The sequence below is a fragment of the Drosophila mojavensis genome, unplaced genomic scaffold (assembly GCF_018153725.1).
Source record: "Drosophila mojavensis isolate 15081-1352.22 unplaced genomic scaffold, ASM1815372v1 contig_72, whole genome shotgun sequence".
Classification (NCBI taxonomy): domain Eukaryota; kingdom Metazoa; phylum Arthropoda; class Insecta; order Diptera; family Drosophilidae; genus Drosophila; species Drosophila mojavensis.
Window position 1 is genome coordinate 2319159 of NW_025318897.1, and position 20751 is coordinate 2339909.

At 47.8% G+C, this 20751-nt stretch overlaps 2 protein-coding genes across 7 annotated transcripts in view; both read right to left on the reverse strand.

Annotated features, from left to right (window-relative positions):
- Nucleotides 1–9657: 9657 nt before the first annotated feature.
- Nucleotides 9658–10773, reverse strand: LOC122757421 (E3 SUMO-protein ligase ZBED1-like). The gene has a single exon (XM_044009384.1). The coding sequence runs from the start codon at nucleotides 10771–10773 to the stop codon at nucleotides 9658–9660; it is 1116 nt and encodes a 371-aa protein (XP_043865319.1).
- Nucleotides 10774–13354: 2581 nt separating this feature from the next.
- LOC6586721 overlaps nucleotides 13355–20751 on the reverse strand; it is a 133482-nt gene continuing 126085 nt past the window's right edge. For 5 of the 6 annotated variants that reach the window (XM_032733345.2, XM_015160289.3, XM_032733344.2 and 2 more), the window contains one exon: nucleotides 13630–14566. In XM_032733345.2, coding sequence (XP_032589236.1) covers nucleotides 14379–14566 — 188 coding nt within the window. In that variant the 3' untranslated portion in view covers nucleotides 13630–14378. Of the gene's footprint in view, nucleotides 13582–13629; nucleotides 14567–20751 lie in introns of those variants that run through there. The other variant, XM_032733346.2, reaches the window with a different exon arrangement.

The following is a 20751-nucleotide window of genomic DNA, read 5'->3' on the forward strand; positions in this document are numbered from 1 at the left end:
CGAGCGCCGTCGGTCCACTCTGGTAACTCATCCACAAGAAGACCGGCCCGATGCGAACATGCCCATTTATACCCTCTGCTGCCGCGCCGCCGGCTGCGTAGGCGGCAGCATATAACGGGTCCTGTGTCCTCTGTTCAGCCCACTCTAGCTTTCCCTGCCTTATGGCTGAATTCCAGGCTACGGTATCGCCTTGATACCGTTTTCCCCACTCTCACCTACACATGCATACATAGCCCTTCGGTGGCCGAACATCCAATGCAAGTTCTTCTGCTGCGTTGCATTGTTGTTGGCCGTTTTATGTATCTCTTCGGTAGTGATTGTTTTATATGTCGCTGTGTGTTTTGTTGTTGGCTGTTTTAGTTGTCTCTGCACGTTTTGTTGGCGGTTTTAGATGTCGCTCGCTTTGACATCTTCGTGCGCTAGCGATCGCTGGGCAGCCGACGTAGGCCCTTGACCCTTGCCTACGCTCGCTTGCTCTCGCTTCGCTGTGTGTGTGTCTGCAGAAATGCTTTCGCCTGAAATGCGTGCGGTTTTGTTTTTGTTTTCCGCTTTTCGTTTTCGTGCGATTAATACATAATTTCAGCTGCGCGCGTTGCTGCTTGCGCATGCACTGCTTTGTTGTTGTATCTATGCATTGCGCATGCACCGACAGCTAAGTTTTTCGGCGCAGTACTGTACACTGCTTGCTGTCGTGCGCGCGCAGTTCAAACAAATTGTTGTTGCGCACCCACATACCGTAATTTTCCAGTCACAGATGCGTTTCGCAGCCGAAATTATGCATTTTTGAGCAAAATTTTGTCGTCTTATTTTTTTCTCTTCTTCTTTTTTTTTTTTTTTGATAAGAAGCAATACACTTTGCTGTGTATTCACTCCTTTTTATACTCATTCACGAAAGTGAATCAGTATATTGGTTTTGTGCAATGTCCGTCTTGCTGTCCGTCCGTCTGTCCGTCTGTCCGTCCGTCCGTCTGTCCGTCTGTCCGTATGAACGCAATCTATTTCGGCGCTATTGAAGCTAGAGACTTGAAATTTGGATCACATACTCGTGTATATCTCCGATTTATAAAGTGTTAAAATTTTCCCGATCCGCCCACTAGGGGCGTGGCAAATCGGAAAATGCATTTTCTGATATACCAGAAATCATGTTTGTTGAAGAGCTAGAAAGCTGAAATTTGGTATGTAGGTCCGCGTTGACCACCCAAGATCACGAGCTATGGCGGATATATCTACGCCCGTTGGGGGCGTGACAAATCGGATAAAACTGTATCTCCTAAAGTTGTAAACCTAGAATGCTGAAATTTTGCACGTCAGCTAATGGTATGATTCTATAAAGTCTGAAGATAAATTACAAGTCTACGCCCATTGGGGGCGTGGCAAATCGGACCTGAAGATATAGTGATTTTTTAAATTCTCCTATATTTTGGACACTATTGATGGCAGAGACCTCAAATTTTGTATATATACTCGGGCTGATCACCCAAGACCAAAAAGTTTTGTCGGATATATGTCCGCCCACAGGGGGCGTGGCAAACCGCAAAAGTTTATATCTCCTAAAGTATAATAGCTAGAAGCTTCAAATTTGAAAAGTTGAGTTACTGGTAGCCTCCTCTATCGATTCCCCAAAAATAATTTTTACGCCTCTTTAGGGGCGTGGCATATCGGAAAATACCCTGTAATTTTCACATTTTTTGAGGGTAAGCATTCAAACTTTGCAGTTAGGGTACCGTTATCTCTTTCTAAAAACTGACCAAAAATGAGGTGTCTACGCCCAGTTGGGGCGTGGCAAATCGGAAAAACCTGTATATTCTACAGTATTAGAGCGAAACTTAACTACTAAATTGTTGATGGGATGTGAATGAGTATTCCGCAGTCGGTAACGCCCGACTGCAACGTTCTTACTTGTTTTTTTTTGGAAAAAAAACAAAACAGCTCTATTGCTCACCCGTGTCTCCTCTCCACGGCTTGAGATCCGCCACATGCGCCGTCCTGGTCCGCTTTTCTGCCTCCGTCCTTATCCGGCAGATGACTGGAGACACAAAACTGGCCACTATATATGGGCCTCCATAGCGTGGCGGCAGTTTTGCTGCGACTCCCTCTGCGGCATTAGACAAGTGGCGTTCCTTTGCCCACACCTTGTCACCTACGGCCGGCTTCCACTGCCGCCTCCGTAGATTGTAATGCCGCGCCTGATCCTGTCCAGCTCTCTCCAGGTTCCGACGCACTTGATTCAGCCTCTGCCCTGCTGCAGGCGGCTGACTAGTCTTGCAGTTCAGACACCGCTTGCAACGCTGCACGTACGCCCGCGCATCCCGATACATACCGGGCCAGTAGTATCGTGCGGCCACCCGAGCAATTGTTTTTCGGCTCCCAAGGTGGCCAGCGGCGACTGCATCGTGGCTCTCTGCCAGTACTTGCTTGCGCCGCTCCGTTGGCACACACAGCTTCCACGCCGCCACACTTTTGTGGCCGGCTTGATGCGGACTGTGCTGATATAAGTTTCCAGACTCTTCGAGATAGTCTGGCCACTTTTGTGGTGCCTTGCGCAGACCCTGGCGCAGCTTGGTGAGCCAACGACATCCTGTCCCAGCTGGCGTCTCCTTACTAGCGACCAAGCGGCTCGCCTCTTTCTCCAGAAGCTGCCGTGAGAGTGCATCTGCTACCCCATCTCGCATGTCTTTCCTGCGTCGAAGATACCGTTGCTTTTTGGTCCTGTTGGTTCCCTTCACCTCCTTATCCACATGAAGCGGTTCTTGACTATCAGTAGTCACCTCCAGTGGCGTCTTGGGACCCTGAGTGAGGCACGGCGTCCATGCAGTCGCTCCAGCTCGGCGATCCTCAGTGAGTAAGGAATGCTTGCTTCATTCCTCGCAACCCACTCGCCAAACGGCCTCCGCATAACGTCTAGTGTGCCTGACAAGCTCACTCCGAATTCGTCACCATAACGCAGCACTTCATCTTTTTTAAGATTGTATACCCACGCTCGCACCATATTCACAAGTATTCACTAATCACACTCTTATCGCAGGGCCCCACGTTGGGCGCCAGTTGTAACGAACCTTCGGTTTATCCCGAGTCTAAGCTGGGCTAGTTTCAGCTGACTGTGGATTCGTTACCAACAAATTTATTTGTTGAAGCCCCTGCGATAATTAATTAGTCTTGTGGTTTAGGTTTTATAGCGCAATGGTATATTTTCTTAAATAAATATGAAATGTACACGTCACTTATGTAAATGTATGCTGGCTCGCTGGTTCGCTTAGCGACACACACCTACTGAGCGCTTGTTCAACGCACTCCGGCTGGGAGAGTGTTGTGCTAAACACGCTAGCTCACCGTAAGGATTTGAGAAACGCCAGGATCTGGATCTGTAAACTCTGGCGGTTCGCCAGCTATGCCGATCTCTCCTACTATCTCGCTCACTCACAGCACAACGCTAGCTTCGTTCACTCACAAGCACTTCTCTTACGCACGGCTACGCGATCTCACCCAGGTGTGCAGGCCTCGCTTACGTTGCTGATATGCACCGATGTCCTGATCGGCGCCTGCTGATGATCTGCAAGGATTCCCACTGGATGTCCTTGCTGTTCCCACGATGTCCTTGCTGTTCCCACGATGTCCTGGGAGTCCTGATTTACCACTCGCGTTGACTTTCACTTGACTTTCTTCACGCACTTTCACTATATAGCTTCTCACCGGTATATTTTCGACTTCTTTTGACTCTTTTGGCTTTTGACTCCTTTTGCCTTCCCGTATGGAGCTGCTGGTGGCCTTTTATACCCCAGCCACAGGCCCTGCTTCGTAAGGTAACGGGGCCTGCTCGGCTCTGGAGCGGGGCCTTCCTGCTGCTCGTGCCCATAAAAACGGTAAAGTGGCGTGATCTGGGTGACGCCACTTTCCCGCCAAATTGCGTGGCAGCCTCCCATTGGCCGAAGTACCGTTGTTGCCATGCGAGTGAAAACGTCCACTGCTATCACCCGGCCCGAACGGCACCTCGGCTAACGGTCACCGATGATCGTCGTGCGTGCGACGCGAACCCATTGCTGAATCTGTAGGAGCGAAAGAGCCCGCCTCTAACAGGACTTTGACCCCCTTTCCAGTGCGAGGGTCGCTCCTACAGTATTCGCGTCGCTGTGTGGAGCAACATGTATATGCACGTATATGCATATAAACGCACAGCAAATACGTACGTCCATATACACTCATACGTGCATACCTATATTGCTCCTCACACCACATACCGTAATTTTCCTGGTGGCAACTGTAGTTTTCCAGTCACAGATGCGTTTCGCAACCGAAATTATGCATTTTTGAGCAAAATTTTGTAGTCTTATTTTTTTTCTTCTTTTTTTTTTTTTGATAAGAAGCAATACACTTCGCTGTGTATTCACTCCTTTTTTTTTTTTTTTTTTTTTTGGAAAAAAAAAACAAAACAGCTCTATTGCTCACCCGCGTCTCCTCTCCACGGCTTGAGATCCGCCACATGCTCCGTCCTGGTCCGCTTTTCTGCCTCCGACCTTATCCGGCAGATGACTGGAGACACAAAACTGGCCACTATTGCTGCGAATTCCTCTGCGGCATTAGACAAGTGGCGTTCCTTTGCCCACACCTTGTCACCTACGGGCGGCTTCCACTGTCTCCTCCGTAGGTTGTAATGCCGCGCCTGATCCTGTCCAGCTCTCTCCAGGTTCCGAAGCACGATCTCAAACACTTCGCGCATCTTGCTGGCTCTCTCGACTGGGGTCTGTACCTCCTGGCCTGTGCCGATAGTTTGCGCATCGAACAGCGATTTGGGCAGCCTTGGCTCTCGCCCTTGCGTGATGAAGGCGGCCGAATATCCTGTGGATGCTGACACGCTGCTGTTGACCGCCAACGTCAACTCCGGCAATGCGTCGTCCCAGCATCTCTGGTCATCTCCAGCGAACTGCGCAATCATCGTTTTCACTGTCCTGTTGGCCCTCTCAGTGGGATTCTCTTGAGGCGTGTATGGCGCTGTCAACTGGTGACGCACCCCAAGCTCCTCCAGAAACGCCTTGAATGCCCGACTGGTGAATTGGGTGCCATTGTCAGTAATGAGCACCTTCGGCGTGCCAAACCGCGCCAAGATCCGCTCTCGAAATGCCTTCTGGAGAGCTGTGCTATTCGCACTCCGCAGCGGCACCATCTCCGTCCATTTCGAGAAGCGGTCTATGAAAACCAAAAGCATAGTGTTCCCATGCTTTGATCTCGGCAGTGGGCCAACAAAATCGGCACAAACTGTTGCCCATGGCTCCTCGGGCACCTGCGTCAGCATTTGCCCAGCAGCTTGCAGCTGACTGGGTTTATATCGCTGACACACTTCGCAGCGCTGTACGTATTTTCTTACATCCCGGTACATACCTGGCCAGTAATACCGCGCTGCCACCCGAGCGATAGTTTTTCGGCTCCCAAGGTGGCCAGCGGTGGCTGCGTCGTGGTTCTCCTCCAGCACTTGTTTGCGCCGGTCCGCCGGCACGCACAACTTTCATGCAGCCACATCCTCGTGGCCGGCTTGATGAGGGATGTGCCGATATAAGTTTCCAGACTCTTCCATATAGTCTGGAAACTTATGTGGCGCCTTCTTTATGTCTTGTCGAAGCCTGGTGAGCCAGCGACATCCTGTCCCAGCTGGCGTCTCCTTGCTCTTGACCAATCGACACGCCTCCTCTCCCAGAGGCTGCCGTGAGAGCGCATCTGCTACCACATTCTGCTTGCCCTTTCTGTAGCGGATCTCGAAGTCATACTGCTGCAGCTCCAGTGCCCATCTGGCAATCCTTCCCGTTGGGCTCTCAATGGAATTGAGCCACTTCAGCGCCATATGGTCAGTGACCACTACGAATTTGTAGCCTTCCAGGTATGACCTGAGCTTTCGTATGCCCCAGATTATAGCCAGACACTCTTTCTCAGTAGCTGAATAGTTCTTTTCAGCACTGTTCAGTGTCCGGCTGGCATACGAAATGACGCGCTCTCCATCCTCCGAGGACTGCGTCAGGATTGCCCCAAGCCCATAATTGCTTGCGTCCGTTTGCAAGCAAAACGGCTTCGAGAAATCAGGGCACGCCAGCACCGGTGACTCCGTCAATTTGGCCTTTACCGTCTCGAACGCTCTTTGCCGCTCCTCCGTCCACTCCCACTTCGTGCCCTTTTTGAGCAGTGCATTTAGCGGATGCACTGTGGCTGCAAAATCTGGCACAAAGCGGCGGTACCATGAAGCCACGCCCACATATTGGCGTAACTCTTTTACGTTTGTGGGCGGCTTCAGCTCGGCGATAGCGGCCACTTTCTCTGGATCCGTGCAAATGCCATCCTCCGTGACCTTATGACCCAGATACTTTAGCTCTTTCTTGAAGAAATCGCACTTGTCGATGTTGATCCTCAAGTTGGCTGCCCGCAGTCGCCGGAACACCTCTCGTAGGTTGTTCATATGCTCCTGTCGCGTCCGGCCGATGACGATGATGTCGTCCAGGTAGGCAAAGGCATGGGGCATCATTTCTGGGCCGATCACTTGGTCCAGAGCTCGCTGAAACGTTGCCGGCGCAGAATGGAGTCCAAACGGCATCACTTTCCACTGAAAGAGCCCCTTTCCTGGCATCGTGAATGCCGTCAGTGGTCTGCTGGCCATCTCCATCGGTATCTGGCAATACCCATCCTTCAAATCCAGGCTGCTGATGTAGCGCGCCTTTCGCAGCTGGTCCAGAATGTGATGCACACGCGGCAAAGGGTATGCATCTTTGATGGATCTGCTGTTTAGCTGTCGAAAATCCACACATAGCCGCCACTTCCCATTCTTCTTACGAACCATGATAATCGGCGCGCTATGTGGGCTCTTCGAGGGCTCGATGCAGCCTTTGGCCAGCAGCTCATCCACCTGCAAGTTGATCTCCGCCTGCATTTTTGGATTTTTGGGGAAGTAGCGCTGCTTTATGGGCCTGTTATCCTGCATCCTGATCCGGTGCTCCGTGATCCTGGTGGTGCCCTTCACATGCTGGAACTTCTCCAGCTCATGCCTCAGGAAAGCATCCACCTCTGGGTCATTGTGCATAGGCGTTGGCTGTTCCATATTCGCCTCCATCGGCGTCGCTGGGTTCGCCTCCACGCTGGCCACAACCACGGATAGCTTCTCCTCCGGCTGTCCGCTCGACTGTGGAATTCTTGGCTCGACCTTCAATGTCAAGCCACCGCACTCCAGTGTGGTGCCCATGCTGGCCAAGAAATCCCAGCCCAGCACTAGATCTTCGATCACTCCTGGCAGAATCAGCAACGGAATCTGTATTTGCTGATTCCCCAGCTGATCGTCGCCTCCAGTTGCGAGTCCACCAGACTGCAACTGCCGTCCGCTAAGCGTATGCGCCGCCGTGTAGCACGCACCACGCCCACTCCTCTGAGCTCGTCAGCAAGCTTTTCGCTGATAAAGCTGCTTGTGGCTCCCGTGTCGATCGTAGCTCTTTGTTGAGTGGCTCCAATGGCCACGATCGCCGACATCTGGCTGCCTTCATCCTGGAGACGGCCCACTAGTGCCTGGGGGCTCCTGACTGCTGCTCCAGCTCGCCCCTGGATGGCGGGTGTCGCTTCTCGTTTCCCGACTGGCAACAGGCAAACGTTCTTACTCCAATGCGCCCGCACTGCTAGCAGAAATCCAGCGCCTTGTTGCGACACGTAAACGCGCGGTGCCCCTCCTGACCACACACTCGGCACGCCTTGGATGGATTCGGGATGTGTGTCCTCGTTCCGGTTGCGCCCTTCCTCGGCGCAGGAGAAAGTTTCGCCTCATCCTCCATGCGGCGATACTCCACATCGCCTCCAGCGTCGTCAATGGCCATCAGTCGTGACCGGCCAGGCCGTGGCTGTTGTCGCAACCTCTCGCGGTCCTTCTCCAGCTCCTCGAACTCATCTGCCAGGTGCATCAATTCCACTAGACTATGGAATTGATATGGGCGGGCGTAGGCACGCAGATCGGGCAGGCTGATGTTGTAGATGAGCTTCATCTCGCGGTCTGCTCCATAGCGCAGAGGCCGCATGAGAGTCTGCATCTCCACCATGTAGACCTTGAAGCTCTCATCTACCATTTGCCTCCGGCGTTTGACGTCATCCTCCAGCTTCTCCAGATAGCCTCTGGGCAGGAAAAACTCCTGGAAGCTGCGCACGAATGTCGCCCACGCCGTCCAGTGCCGGTTGTTGGCCACGTACCATTTCAAGGCCATGCCTTTCAGCAGCTCTGGCATCGCCCTTGGGATCATATCCAGATCCAGGCCCTATGTGTCAGCCGACCACTCCACCTGCTCCAAGAACTCCAAAGGCTTTGTGGTACCATCAAAACGGAAGCTCCACTCCCGCACTTGTTTGGCTACCTTTGGATATTCCTGAGCGGTGCTGTCGTGTCCTCGTGGCCTGATTTCCGGTTGCGGGTGTGGCCCTCATCTTACCTTGACGCGTATTTTGGAGTCGCGCCGTCGCGCTTGTGGAGGGCACACACAGCCGTGCCACATGTGCAAGCTCCGACTCCAGCTCGTCGTCCCCGACGGCGGTTGTTGCCTCATCTCTGAGAGAGGCACGGCGTCCATGCAGGCGCCCCAGCTCGGCGATCCTCAGTGAGTAAGGAATGCTTCCATCATTCCTCTCAACCCACTCGCCGAACTGCCTCCGCATCGCGTCCAGTGTGCCTGACAAGCTCACGCCGAACTCGTCACCATAACGCAGCACTTCATCTTTTTTAAGATTGTATACCCACGCTCGCACCATATTCACAAGTATTCACTAATCACACTCTTATCGCAGGGCCCCACGTTGGGCGCCAGTTGTAACGAACCTTCGGTTTATCCCGAGTCTAAGCTGGGCTAGTTTCAGCTGTAGTGTTGGGTAAACGTTGCTCAATTTGGTGAACATGTTCACTTGTTCTTTTTTTCGAAGTGAGTCGACTCGCTCACTTTGCTCAGTTGCTCATTCACATTGCTCACTCACATTGCTCAGTTGCTCACTGTTCATGAACAGCTCAAAGCTACTGAATTCTTCACACAACAGACAATGAAATACGTTATGTTCCATTTTAAATCTTTTTTAAAGATTTTTATAAGTCTTGTACTTAAAACTAATTTAACAAAACAAACCAAAAACTTTATTCAGATTTTATTCCTTTCATTGGGAGTATTTATGTTCTATAAAACTTGTACTTAAAACTAAATTAGAAAATAAAAAACAAAAAGTTAAAGTTAAAGAAATTCCCTTCATTGGGAATATTAGTCTTCTCGTTAAATAAAAATACTATTATTTAGGAACATACATAAAATTTACATGTTATTATGTAAAATCATAAGATTTTCCACATTGGTCGGCTTCAACAGGGACCGTCTTTTGGTTACTGTTTCACCAGCACTGGAAAATATGCGCTCGCATGGCACAGATGTTGCAACTATGCATAGGCGACTTAGCATATATGTATATAAATGCGGGTATTGCATTTTTCGCTGATTCCACCATTCCAATGGATCAGCCTTCCGAGATATATACTCTTCAGCTAAATATTTATCCATTTCTCGAATACCAGCAGCAATTGTATTTGTGGGGTGGGTTACTTGTTGGAACTTATTGTCGTACTCGTTCCAGATGTCGTCTTTGTCAGTAGAACCCAATTCTTCAGCTGGGACAACTTCATTCAGTGCGACAACGGTGCGCATTTTTGTCAGTTTTTTTTTTTATGTCAGAAACCACGTTTTGAAAGGCTTCTGCTGATTTAAATACTCGTCTTTTAAATCTTGGATCCAGAATGGTGCTTTCTGCGTACAAAACATTTGTTTCCACCTCTCTGAATCTGCCATCCATTTCAAAAATGAGCGTCTCGACAACCTCCTGCAAAGTATGGCTTGCAATAGACGCATTTAGTGTCACCATTTTTTTTTGCAGCAACCCAACTAAGACAATTATCTTTGATAGCGTCACGTTTTTTTCCGCGCAGATCTCTTCCGTTAGTTGATAGAAGGGCTGTAAAATTGGAAGTACACCTTCTATCAAACTCCAGTCTTCTGGGGACAAAATAAGGTCCGTCCGTGTGGAGAGGGCTGCTACAACTGCCTCTTTCAACATCGACAGTCGTTGAAACATTTTGAAGGTGGAATTCCACCTTGTGGGCACATCCTGCGTGAGTTTCAGTTGTGGCAAGTTAAACATAGCTTGCATGTCCTTTAACTTTTTTAGCCCTGATGAGCTACGGTTAAAGTACTCTGCGATAGCTTTTACTTTCGTGCGCACACTGCTGATTTTCTCCAAAGCCTTTTGAACAATGATGTTTAGAGAGTGCGCAAAACACCTCACCTGTTTCCAATTGCCCAATTTTATAGCACCAACAATGTTGTGGGCATTGTCCGAAGCTATAGCCATTACTTTATTTTGTAACTCCCACTTGCCAACAATTTTTTTGAGGAAACCAAAAAGGTTTTCTGAAGTGTGTGACTCTTCAAAGGCCTCGCAAGCAATGGTGTGTGATTGTAGCACTGTTTTATCCTGATTTATGTAGTGCACAGTTACTGCTATATAGCTCTCATTGCTGAGTGATGTCCAGCCGTCTGTTGTTAGACATACCGCAGTGGCCATTCGCAAATTGTCCAAAATTTGTCCCAAAAGTTCATCACGAACTTTGGGTATCAAAGAGGTGGTTAACGTCTTTCTTGTGGGAAGCTTATACCCTGGAGCGTGCGAGACATCATCAATAAGCTTTTTGAATTCCGGCTCTTCAACCAATCGCAAAGCGTGATGACCCTTGGCGATCATTTTCACAAGCTGGCGGTCAATTTGTTCTGCTTTTCCATCTGACAACGGCTTATGTACAAAATTTTTAATTTTTGGTTGAGGGTTTTGTACAACAACCGTTATCTCCTCGCTCTGTCGAACAACGGGCTCCATAGCTGTAGGGTGTTTGCTTTTAAGGTGCCGGCTCAAATTGCTCAGCGATTTCCAGCTAATGGTGCATTTGCAATATTTGCATTTGGCCTGTTGACTCCCTATGTCCTCAAAATGATTCCAAATCTCACTGTGCTTCCGGATTAGCGACATAATGAATTTTTAAAAGCGAAACAAAAGTTGGCGCGAAACACGAAAATGTGAGTTTGAAGACAATAAAAAACGGAAGAACGCAAAATGAGCTAACAGTACGTAAAAATGAGCAAAGGCAACAGTGAGTGTTGAAAAACAGCTGAGCAAAAGAGCATGTGAGCAAAAAAGAACAAGTGAGCTATAGTGAGCAAGTGAGCAAAAAAGAACAAGTGAGCAATAAAGAACAATTCGAGAGGAACATGTTCAGTTGCTCAGTTTAGTGAACAACTCTTTTTTGTTCACTCACTCATGAGCAACCCAACACTATTCAGCTGACTGTGGATTCGTTGCCAACAAATTTATTTGTTGAAGCCCCTGCGATAATTAATTAGTCTTGTGGTTTAGGTTTTATAGCGCAATGGTATATTTTCTTAAATAAATATGAAATGTACACGTCACTTATGTAAATGTATGCTGGCTCGCTGGTTTGCTTAGCGACGCACACCTACTGAGCGCTTGTTCAACGCACTCCGGCTGGGAGAGTGTTGTGCTAAACACGCTAGCTCACCGTAAGGATTTGAGAAACGCCAGGATCTGGATCTGTAAACTCTGGCGGTTCGCCAGCTATGCCGATCTCTCCTACTATCTCGCTCACTCACAGCACAACACTAACTTCGTTCACTGCAAGGATTCCCACTGGATGTCCTGGTGGTTCCTACGATGTCCTTGCTGTTCCCACGATGTCCTGGGAGTCCTGTTTGCTACTCGCGTTGACTTGATTTCGACACTTTCTTCACTTTCACTTTGTATAAATTTCGACGGCAACACTCTCTCGTATCGTTTTTCGACCCTTTTTGACTTCCCGTATGGAGCTGCTGGTGGCCTTTTATACCCCAGCCACAGGCCCTGCTTCGCGTGGTAACGGGGCCTGTTCGGCTCTGGAGCGGGGCCTTCCTGCTGCTCGTGCCCATAAAAACGGTAAAGTGGCGTGATCTGGGTGACGCCACTTTCCCGCCAAATTGCGTGGCAGCCTCCCATTGGCCGAAGTACCGTTGTTGCCATGCGAGTGAAAACGTCCACTGCTATCACCCGGCCCGAACGGCACCTCGCCTAACGGTCACCGATGATCGTCGTGCGTGTGACGCGAACCCATTGCTGAATCTGTAGGAGCGAAAGAGCCCGCCTCTAACAGGACTTTGACCCCCTTTCCAGTGCGAGGGTCGCTCCTACAGTATTCGCGTCGCTGTGTGGAGCAACATGTATATGCACGTATATGCATATAAACGCACAGCAAATACATACGTTTATATATACGTGCATACCTATATTGCTCCTCACAACATATCAAGTTATAAGTCTCTGTACACTTTTACACAACTCTCTTTTATATATATAGATGTAATTTGAATGCAATAGCTATCGATGATTTTCCAATTTTAATGGCATCATGTTTTTTGCTGCGCACCGACTGCAACGTTCTTACTTGTTACATTTAATATTTTGCATGACCCCCTTTGTGATCTAATACAGCCTTAAGTCTTGCAGGCATTGAAGCCACCAATTTTGTTGTTGTTTCGGGCCGGATTTTCCTCCATTCCTCGACTAATGCAGTTTTTAAATCGCTTTTGTTGGAAATATTCCGAGACCTGATGCTGGGTCTAAAATGGGCCACAAATTTTGATTACATTACATTTACATTAAGATCCAGGGACTGTGCTGAAGATTTGAGGGTATGCGGGCAGTTTCATACCAGCCAAGACTGAACGATACCCGATGTGTGCTTAGGATAGTTGTCCTGATAAAATGTAAAGTCCTCTTTCAGGGCCGGATATTCAGCTTTTTGGATAAGATTTTTCTTTAAAATGCTTAAATATATATTCTTATCTAAGGTGCTTCCAATAAAAGCTAGTTTTCCAACTCCAGAGACTGACATACAGGCCCAAACCATTACAGACCCTCCACCACGCTTTACTATGGGTTTCAGGTGCTTCTCTTGCAGCTCGGTATTCGCTTGTCGCCAGATGTAGGGCCTCCCATCCGAACCAAATATGTTAAACTTGGACTCGAGCCGGCTTTAATTATTTTTCTAGCTAATGAAAGGCTTCTTGAGAGCAATTCTACTATTTAAATCATGGTCTCGGAGTATACGACGAATCGTTTTTGCACTACTCGACTTCCCCAGCTGTTGCTTCATCTGACTAGCCAGCTTTGAAGCGGATAACTAGGGGTTTTCCACATCTGTGTCATTAAAAATTAGTTTTGGAGCCGTACTACCCTTATTACCTTACCTTACTTTTACCCTTATTACCATTAATCACTCTGTTTTAAAAAAAAAATCGGTTTATTATGTTTTTACTGTAGATTCGGGGTAATTAACGAACTCTGCAATTTAGCGCATCGAAATTCGATTTTTAAAGTGGTGTAGCACCAATTCCCGTTGCTGTATTGTTGTGCGCTTTTCCATTTTTGCAAACACGTGTTTCATTAACAAAATCCAGTGTTGCCAATTTTTGTTGAGCCAAAAAAGCTGTTTTTAGTGGGAAGATACTTAAAAAAAAAAGTCGAAATTTTGTGAAAAAAATCGGAAAAAAAAGCTGATTGATACTTAAATATATTTTTAACAACTTATAATCATGGCATCATTTCTTCAAACACCGCAAGCCGTATCTGTGAAGTTTTATAATATATGTTTCACCAAATGCTTGAAATTGAGTTAAGCATCACAGTATTGATCTGACGAAAAATGTTACCCACTTGGGCATTAGCAAAGGAAACAATGCAAAAGTGGCCAAGTTCCTAAATTTCTTATATCCTATCAAACCCTTAGAACACGCTTCTCAACTCAAAACTCTGTAGCGTCTTGAGTAGTTTCCTACTGAATTGGGTGGATGTTCTTATATTGGGGCTCAATACTATCAATGTTCTCAAAAAATATTTATGCATGAAAAGGAATCAACATTTTTTACTATTTGAAAATTTGTCGGCAACACATAAATTCTTGTACTACACTCTATCAAAAGAGTTGCATACATTTTTTAATCTTTTCGTTTCATTTACATAGAATCAAAAAGTTCGATATTGTACTACACTCTATCAAAATAGTTGCATACATTTTTTAATCTTTTCGTTTCATTTACATAGAATCAAAAAGTTCGATATTGTTGTTCACAATAGGTTGTTCTGAATTAAATATAAATCATATCTTAGTTTAGTTAGTTCCATATTATTACCGTTTGGTTCGTTCATTGAAAATTGAATTACTGAACTATTTGGTTTTAATTTAACTACAATGAAGAAAACTTCATTCTTCATACGAATTATCCATACAAAATACGAAAATTTCTTCAATAAATAAAAAAGCGGAAATAAAGCAAATTATTCTTTAAAAAATCCAGAATTCCCGCTGTCCGCTGTTTTGGAATTTTTCCCGCAATCGGCTTTTCAAAAAAGCCAGATTTTACGGGAAAAAAGCTGATTTGGCAACACTGACAATATCTCACTTTGAATGGTAAAAATACTTCAGCTTCACAAACTGAAAAAAAAGTACCGTTAATTTCCATTTTACGCGAATGTAACTGTTCTTAAAACATTGTGGGTCAAATTTATGAGTTCTTTTAGTTTTTATACCCTGAACCCATTTTCAATGGGAAATCAGAGTATAATGGTTTTGTTGAAATGTATGTAACAGGCAGAAGGAGGCGTGGCAGACCCCACAAAGTATATATATTCTTGATCAGGGTGACGAGCTGGTCGATTTGGCCCTGTCCGTCTGTCTGTCCGTCCGTCTGTCCGTATGTATGAACACGTCGATTTCAGAAGATATAAGAGCTAATTACAGCGCGGATATCGAGTTTATCATTCAAAATCGACAACTCATCCCGATCTTTTTTTATCGATAAAAAACCTTATCGAAAGCCAGTTATAAAATTATACCACTAACCAGTGCAAATACGAAGTGTCTGGGAGATAACTCCCGAAAAAAAGTGTGCAAAACGCTTTACACTACTTGTCCGGTCTATGTGTTCTCTGGTTAGTGATTATACCTTCTACACCTTTATTGCTAGAGTCTCCAAATTATTTATGAATGCTTATATGCAATTTATACAATTTCGGTTTTTGTTGAAATTTACCCCCCACCCATATATTCACCACCTCACCACCATGTTTGTACAAATACTAGAGACTTGCGCTTTGGCAAATACATGCATATCCATGTTATAATCATAATCTGAAAGTTTCATGAAGATCGTATGTCCACAAAAAAGTTATTAAACAATTAAGTTCTCATAGTAAGCGCATACTGCGCCCTTGCGTGTGTATGTGTTTGTGTATGTGCGTGTAAATGTTTGTGTATGTGTTTGTGTGTATGTTTTTTTTTTTTTTTTTTTTTTTTTTTTTTATATTCATTTATTGACAAAATAAAAATTGCAAGTTGTGTGGTGGCTAGGATAGCGCGCGGTGCTTGCGGGACGGCCGTAAAGCATTGCTTCGCAAGCACTATGCGCTACCTTAGCCTGGGACAGCTCGTCTTCTCAGTCGCTCGACTCTGCGGAGCTCCATCATCACTGTGGCCGCGAAGGTGCTTGTTAGTTCCCAAGCTTCCTCCGATTCCAGCATGGCGTTGACTAAGTTGTCCGCTCTGATGGAGCGGCCCACTGCCTCTTCCAGACGACGCCTCTCCTCCAGGAACCGTCCACATTCGAAAAGAATGTGGTTGGCGTCTTCCACATGCCCTCGCTCGCACCAGGGGCACTCGTCAGATTCCTCGTGGCCAAAGCGCTTCAAATAGCTCCGAAAGCATCCATGACCCGAGAGGATCTGCGTAAGGTAGAAGTTAACCTCGCCATGTTTGCGGTTAACCCATGGTTCAAGCTCCGGGATGAGCTTGTGCGTCCACCGCCCTTTAGCTGAGCTATTCCACCTTCTTTGCCATCGTGCGATGCTGTTCGCCCTGACAGCATTGAGTCGCGTAGGCCCGTGCGAATTCCGCTCCACGGCTTCGGCGACCAAATACTCCAGTGGCACCATACCGGCTATGACGAGCGCCGCGTCATCGGAGATAGTCCTGAAAGCGCAGCTGACTCTGATTGCGCTCAGCCTGTAGATCGCGCAAATGCCTCGGCTGTAGCTCGGCGTTGCCATCGCTCTTGCCCATATTGGCGCAGCATAGAGGATGACAGACCTAATGACGCTCATTAGGAGGAGACGTCGTTGCTGTTTAGGTCCCCGCGTGTTAAGCATGATTCTCGAGAGAGCTCTACAAGAATCAGCTGCCTTTTTATGCACATATTCTAAGTGCTCGCGGAAAGTTAATCTTGTGTCTATCATGACACCAAGATATCTTATCGCCCTCTTTGACGCAATGGTGACGCTGCCGATCTTTATATTGGCAGTTTCCACTCTTTGCGACTGCTGACTAGTACCACTTCGGTCTTGTGTGCCGCTAGCTCGAGCCCAGCTCCTGTCAACCAGCTTCGTATGCGATTGATACTTTCGCTGCACATATCCTCTGTATCTTTGAGCTCCTTTCCTATGGCTACGACAGCTACATCATCAGCAAAGCCAATGGTGTGCGCGCCTGCTGGTAGTTCCAAGCGCAGTACGCCGTCGTACATGATGTTCCATAGGAGAGGCCCCAGCACTGAGCCTTGGGGTACTCCAGCTGACACTGTATGAGTTTGGGGACCCTCACTCGTGTTGTATACCAGTGTTCTTCCTCTGAAGTAGCTCTTTATTATCTCTCTTAGATATTTAGGGATATTATATTGTGACAGCGCATTCAGTATCATATCCCAACTAGCTGTGTTGAAGGCATTCCTTACATCCAGGGTCGCGATGATACAGTATTCCTTCGTCCCGTGCCTCCATCTGGTGCCTTGCATAGCGGAAGTGGCCAGACCAACAACTTTGTTAAGCGCGTCCGTTGTTGACCGGGCCTTCCGGAATCCAAATTGGTTTGGTGACAGGCCTCCGGCGCTTGCAATCGCAGTCTCCACCCTAGAGCAGATCAGTTTCTCAAACACCTTTCCCATGGTGTCTAAGAGACAGATCGGTCTGTACGAAGATGGCTCATCTGGTGGTTTGCCAGCCTTGGGTAGCAATACCAGATTCTGGGCTTTCCATTTTGCCGGGAACGTCTCTTGGATCAGGCATTCGTTAAATAATTCGGCGAACGTACTTGGGTGCAAGGCGAGGGCTAGCTTTAGCGCACGATTTGGGATCCCGTCCGGCCCCGGAGCTGTGTTGGTTCTAAGACCTCGGAGAACTACTGATATTTCTTCCTCTGTAACTAAAACAATTTCAGCAATTTCAGTGCTCGTTGAGCCCTGATCAGCAGACTCGGACTCAGGGGCGTGAATGGAGCTTAAACTTTCTGGAAAGAGTGTTTCCACAATCGATTTAAGCTCCAGACGATCCGTAGGCTGCACCTGTCTACCTGCGTATAGTCTTTTAACTACTATCTTATATGCCCTGCCCCAAGGGTCATATTCGGCTGAGTCGCACAACTGTAAAAAACATTCTCTTTTGCTTGCCCGAATGGCCTTCTTCAGCTGTCTTCTAGCTGCCTGGTAAGCTAACTGTTTCTCAAGAAACGTTGGCCTACCGCGAGCCCGTTGGTAGCTTCTTCTCGCCTGGATGCAGTTGCGACGAATGTCACCTATTTGCGTATTCCACCAATACGTAGGCTCATGTTGTCGCGTGAACTGCTTGCGGCGTAACATGCTGCTATTGCAGGCACTCTGTATTTGGGCTACCATTTGGCATGCTCTGGCCTCAGCATTACCAATTGTACCCAGAGACTGAATGGCCTCTGAAAAGACCGCGGGATCAAAAGTATCTAGCCGATACGACTCCCTCCACAATGTTGACGCCCTGGCAGGTGGCTCACCTATTGTGAACAGAAGTGCCGTATGATCGCTGCCTGTATAGCTATCGCAATGGCTCCATGTTGCTCCCCGAAAGAGGGATGAAGTGACAAAAGTAATGTCGATAACAGACCCGTATCCCGCCCGACTGAAGGTGTACTCATGGCCAGTGTTGAGCAGTGCAACATCTAGTGTCGCGAAGATCTCCAGTAGGATACGACCTCTGGCATTTGTTGTTGGGCTACCCCATTCTAGCGCCCAGGAGTTAAAATCTCCAGCTATAATGGCCTTCCGACCCCTAGCATCCTCGGCAAGCTCGTCGAGCACCGTCGTGAATTCACTGAGCTGCATGCTGGGGGCCAGATAGCAACTGTAAAGCCACAAGCTACCATATCGGCCACGTACGAACCCATTGAATGACTTAACATTCGAAAGTACGTTCGTTGAGTTGCCGCATACCCACAACGCAGCTTTGCCATTAACGTCTGTTGACCATGTCCTAGGGCAGCTGGTTCTACAGTGGTGAGGCTCACTGAGAAAAGCTACATCTATACATTTTTCCCTAATGGTCTGCTCTAGAAGATCTTGGGCAGCAACACAATGATTTAAGTTAAGCTGCAAAAACCTTAACATTTCATTTTACGAGCAGCTTCACGGTAAGATGGGCACTTGAAGCTGCCTGCTGAATGGTCCGTCTGCTTTTCACCTTTCCGGATGCAGAGGCTACATTTTGGTGGCTTGGTGCATGCTTTGGCACTGTGACCCATTTCTCCACACCTGAAACAGGCGCCCTTTAAGTCACAGTCGCTGCCGCAGTTTGCTGCCATATGACCGTAATCGAGGCACTTGAAACAGCGTTTAGGCTGCTCCACGGCTCGGATACGGCAAACTACCCATCCTATTCTAATTTTGGACAGCTCGAGCAGAGTTTTAGCTTTCCCAATTGGAAGAGCAACCGTAGCTCTTTGCTGTCCACCAAAAGCTGGCCGAAGCGATTTGATAGCCTCAATGGGGAGTGAGCTATCCTTCAACTCCACCCTAATTGCCTCCAAGATCTCCTCTTTGGTCGCTAACTCATCTAGATCGCGAATCTCAACTTGCGCCGATTCGGTAAGTGTTTTAACTACCGCTCGGTCTCCCAAGGCCTTGCCTACAGCTTCGTGCAGAGCCTCAGCTCCGGCTTCCTACTCAGTTGCAGTAAAAGGTCCCCCTTAGCTGTCTTCCTAATGCCTTGAACGTCGCTGCTCAGATGCTTCAAATTTGGGTCGTTTTTAACTACACGAAGCATGTCCGCGTAGCTGCAACCCCCTACGCCTGAAATCGCAATCGCGTCAGTCCTGGGACGTTTTTGCATAGGCTTTCGCCCTTTGACGACTGTCCAGCTGCTCTGGTTTGTCTGTCGGGCGGCCTGGTTTGAAGTTTCAGATTCAGCTGTAGCCCGTAGAGCCATTGGTTCTTTTGGGTTCGCTGCACTTCTATTGGGCCTCGGCTTTTTTGAGGGAGTTTTCCTCTGTTCGGAGGCAACTTCCCTCGACCGCTTGGGAGTATTGCTACCTACTGTAGCACTAATGCTCGCTGCCTTAACGTTTTCGCCTACTTTGAGTGGCGTGGTCTGCACCTCACAGTTTTTAACCGAACGGTTGCAGAACGCTTCGGCCGTCTTGTGGAGGCTGACCAGCCTAGCCAGCTCCTCTCTCATTAAGGCATTTATATGCCGCTGACCCCCAAATAAGGCAGACAGACCCTCTAGTGTAGCTCCTATTTGAGCTAACGCTTCTTTTAGTGACTTGGGTGCCTGGCACTCAGCCACTGGAGCCTGGTTAGAAGTCGACGGCTGCGCCAACACCCTCTGTTGTTGCTGCGGCGATCGCTGCAACGAGGAACGACGCGCAAAAGCTTGCAGCTCGTCCTCCATCATGGCATCCATTTCTGCTCCGACTACAACGGCGTGAAGCCTGTAGTGGGCAATGGCTACTAAAATAATCTGAGTTTACAACCCGCAGTCACTTAAACTCAACTTGACTAAAGCGAGAGCCCGAAAGTATGCACTACTTTTAATAACTGCTACTTCACTCCAGCAGCTAGGTTGCTGTCTTTGCTAAGGCTTAGCAACTCACCAACGTTAGTGAGCAGCTGATTGCCCGATGCAATTTCCAGCACTACTAACAGCTGTTAGAGTGAATGCACCTGATTTTTCTTATTGCGCAAGTGTGACGCCTAAAGTAACAAAATTTACGCGCCCACAAAAGACAAGGAAAGGAAAGAAGCCCTGACGCCAAAACACTGACGCTATCGCCCCCCTCTCTTGCACCACCGAATTATACCGCTTGGGAATTCCACGAACCGCCGCGCAGTAAGTCTCTGGTAGTTTTTTGAGGTCGCTGGGTACGCCGCGCCCACAGCAAACACGTTGACTTCAGTTCTTTCCACTTTCACAGGGGAAAACACAGTTCAAGCTATTGTCTACGATGGACCACGATGACATCGACCGCACTCCGTGAAAACGCAACTCGAACTCCGTTTGTGTGTGTGTGTGCGTGTGTGTGTGTGTGTATGTATGCCTGTGTGTGTGTGTGTGTATGTATGCCTGTGTATGCGTGCGTGCGTGCGTGCGTGTGTGTGTGTGTGTGTGTGTGTGTGTGTGCGTGCGTGTTTCTTATGTAAGCTGAAAGACGCGAAAAATTATTGAAATAGCTATTACTCCAAGGGTTCAGGGGATCTCGAAGTCGAGCAGTCTCGACTAGAGCTTTCTTACTTGTTCTTATTATACTCATTCACGAAAGTGAATTATTATACTCATTCACGAAAGTAGTTTTGTGCAATGTCCGTCTTGCTGTCCGTCCGTCTGTCC

Bases quoted from the DNA above. Each gene is read 5' to 3' on its own strand.
- LOC122757421 (XM_044009384.1), bottom strand. From the start codon at position 10,773: ATGATCGCCAAGGGTCATCACGCTTTGCGATTGGTTGAAGAGCCGGAA.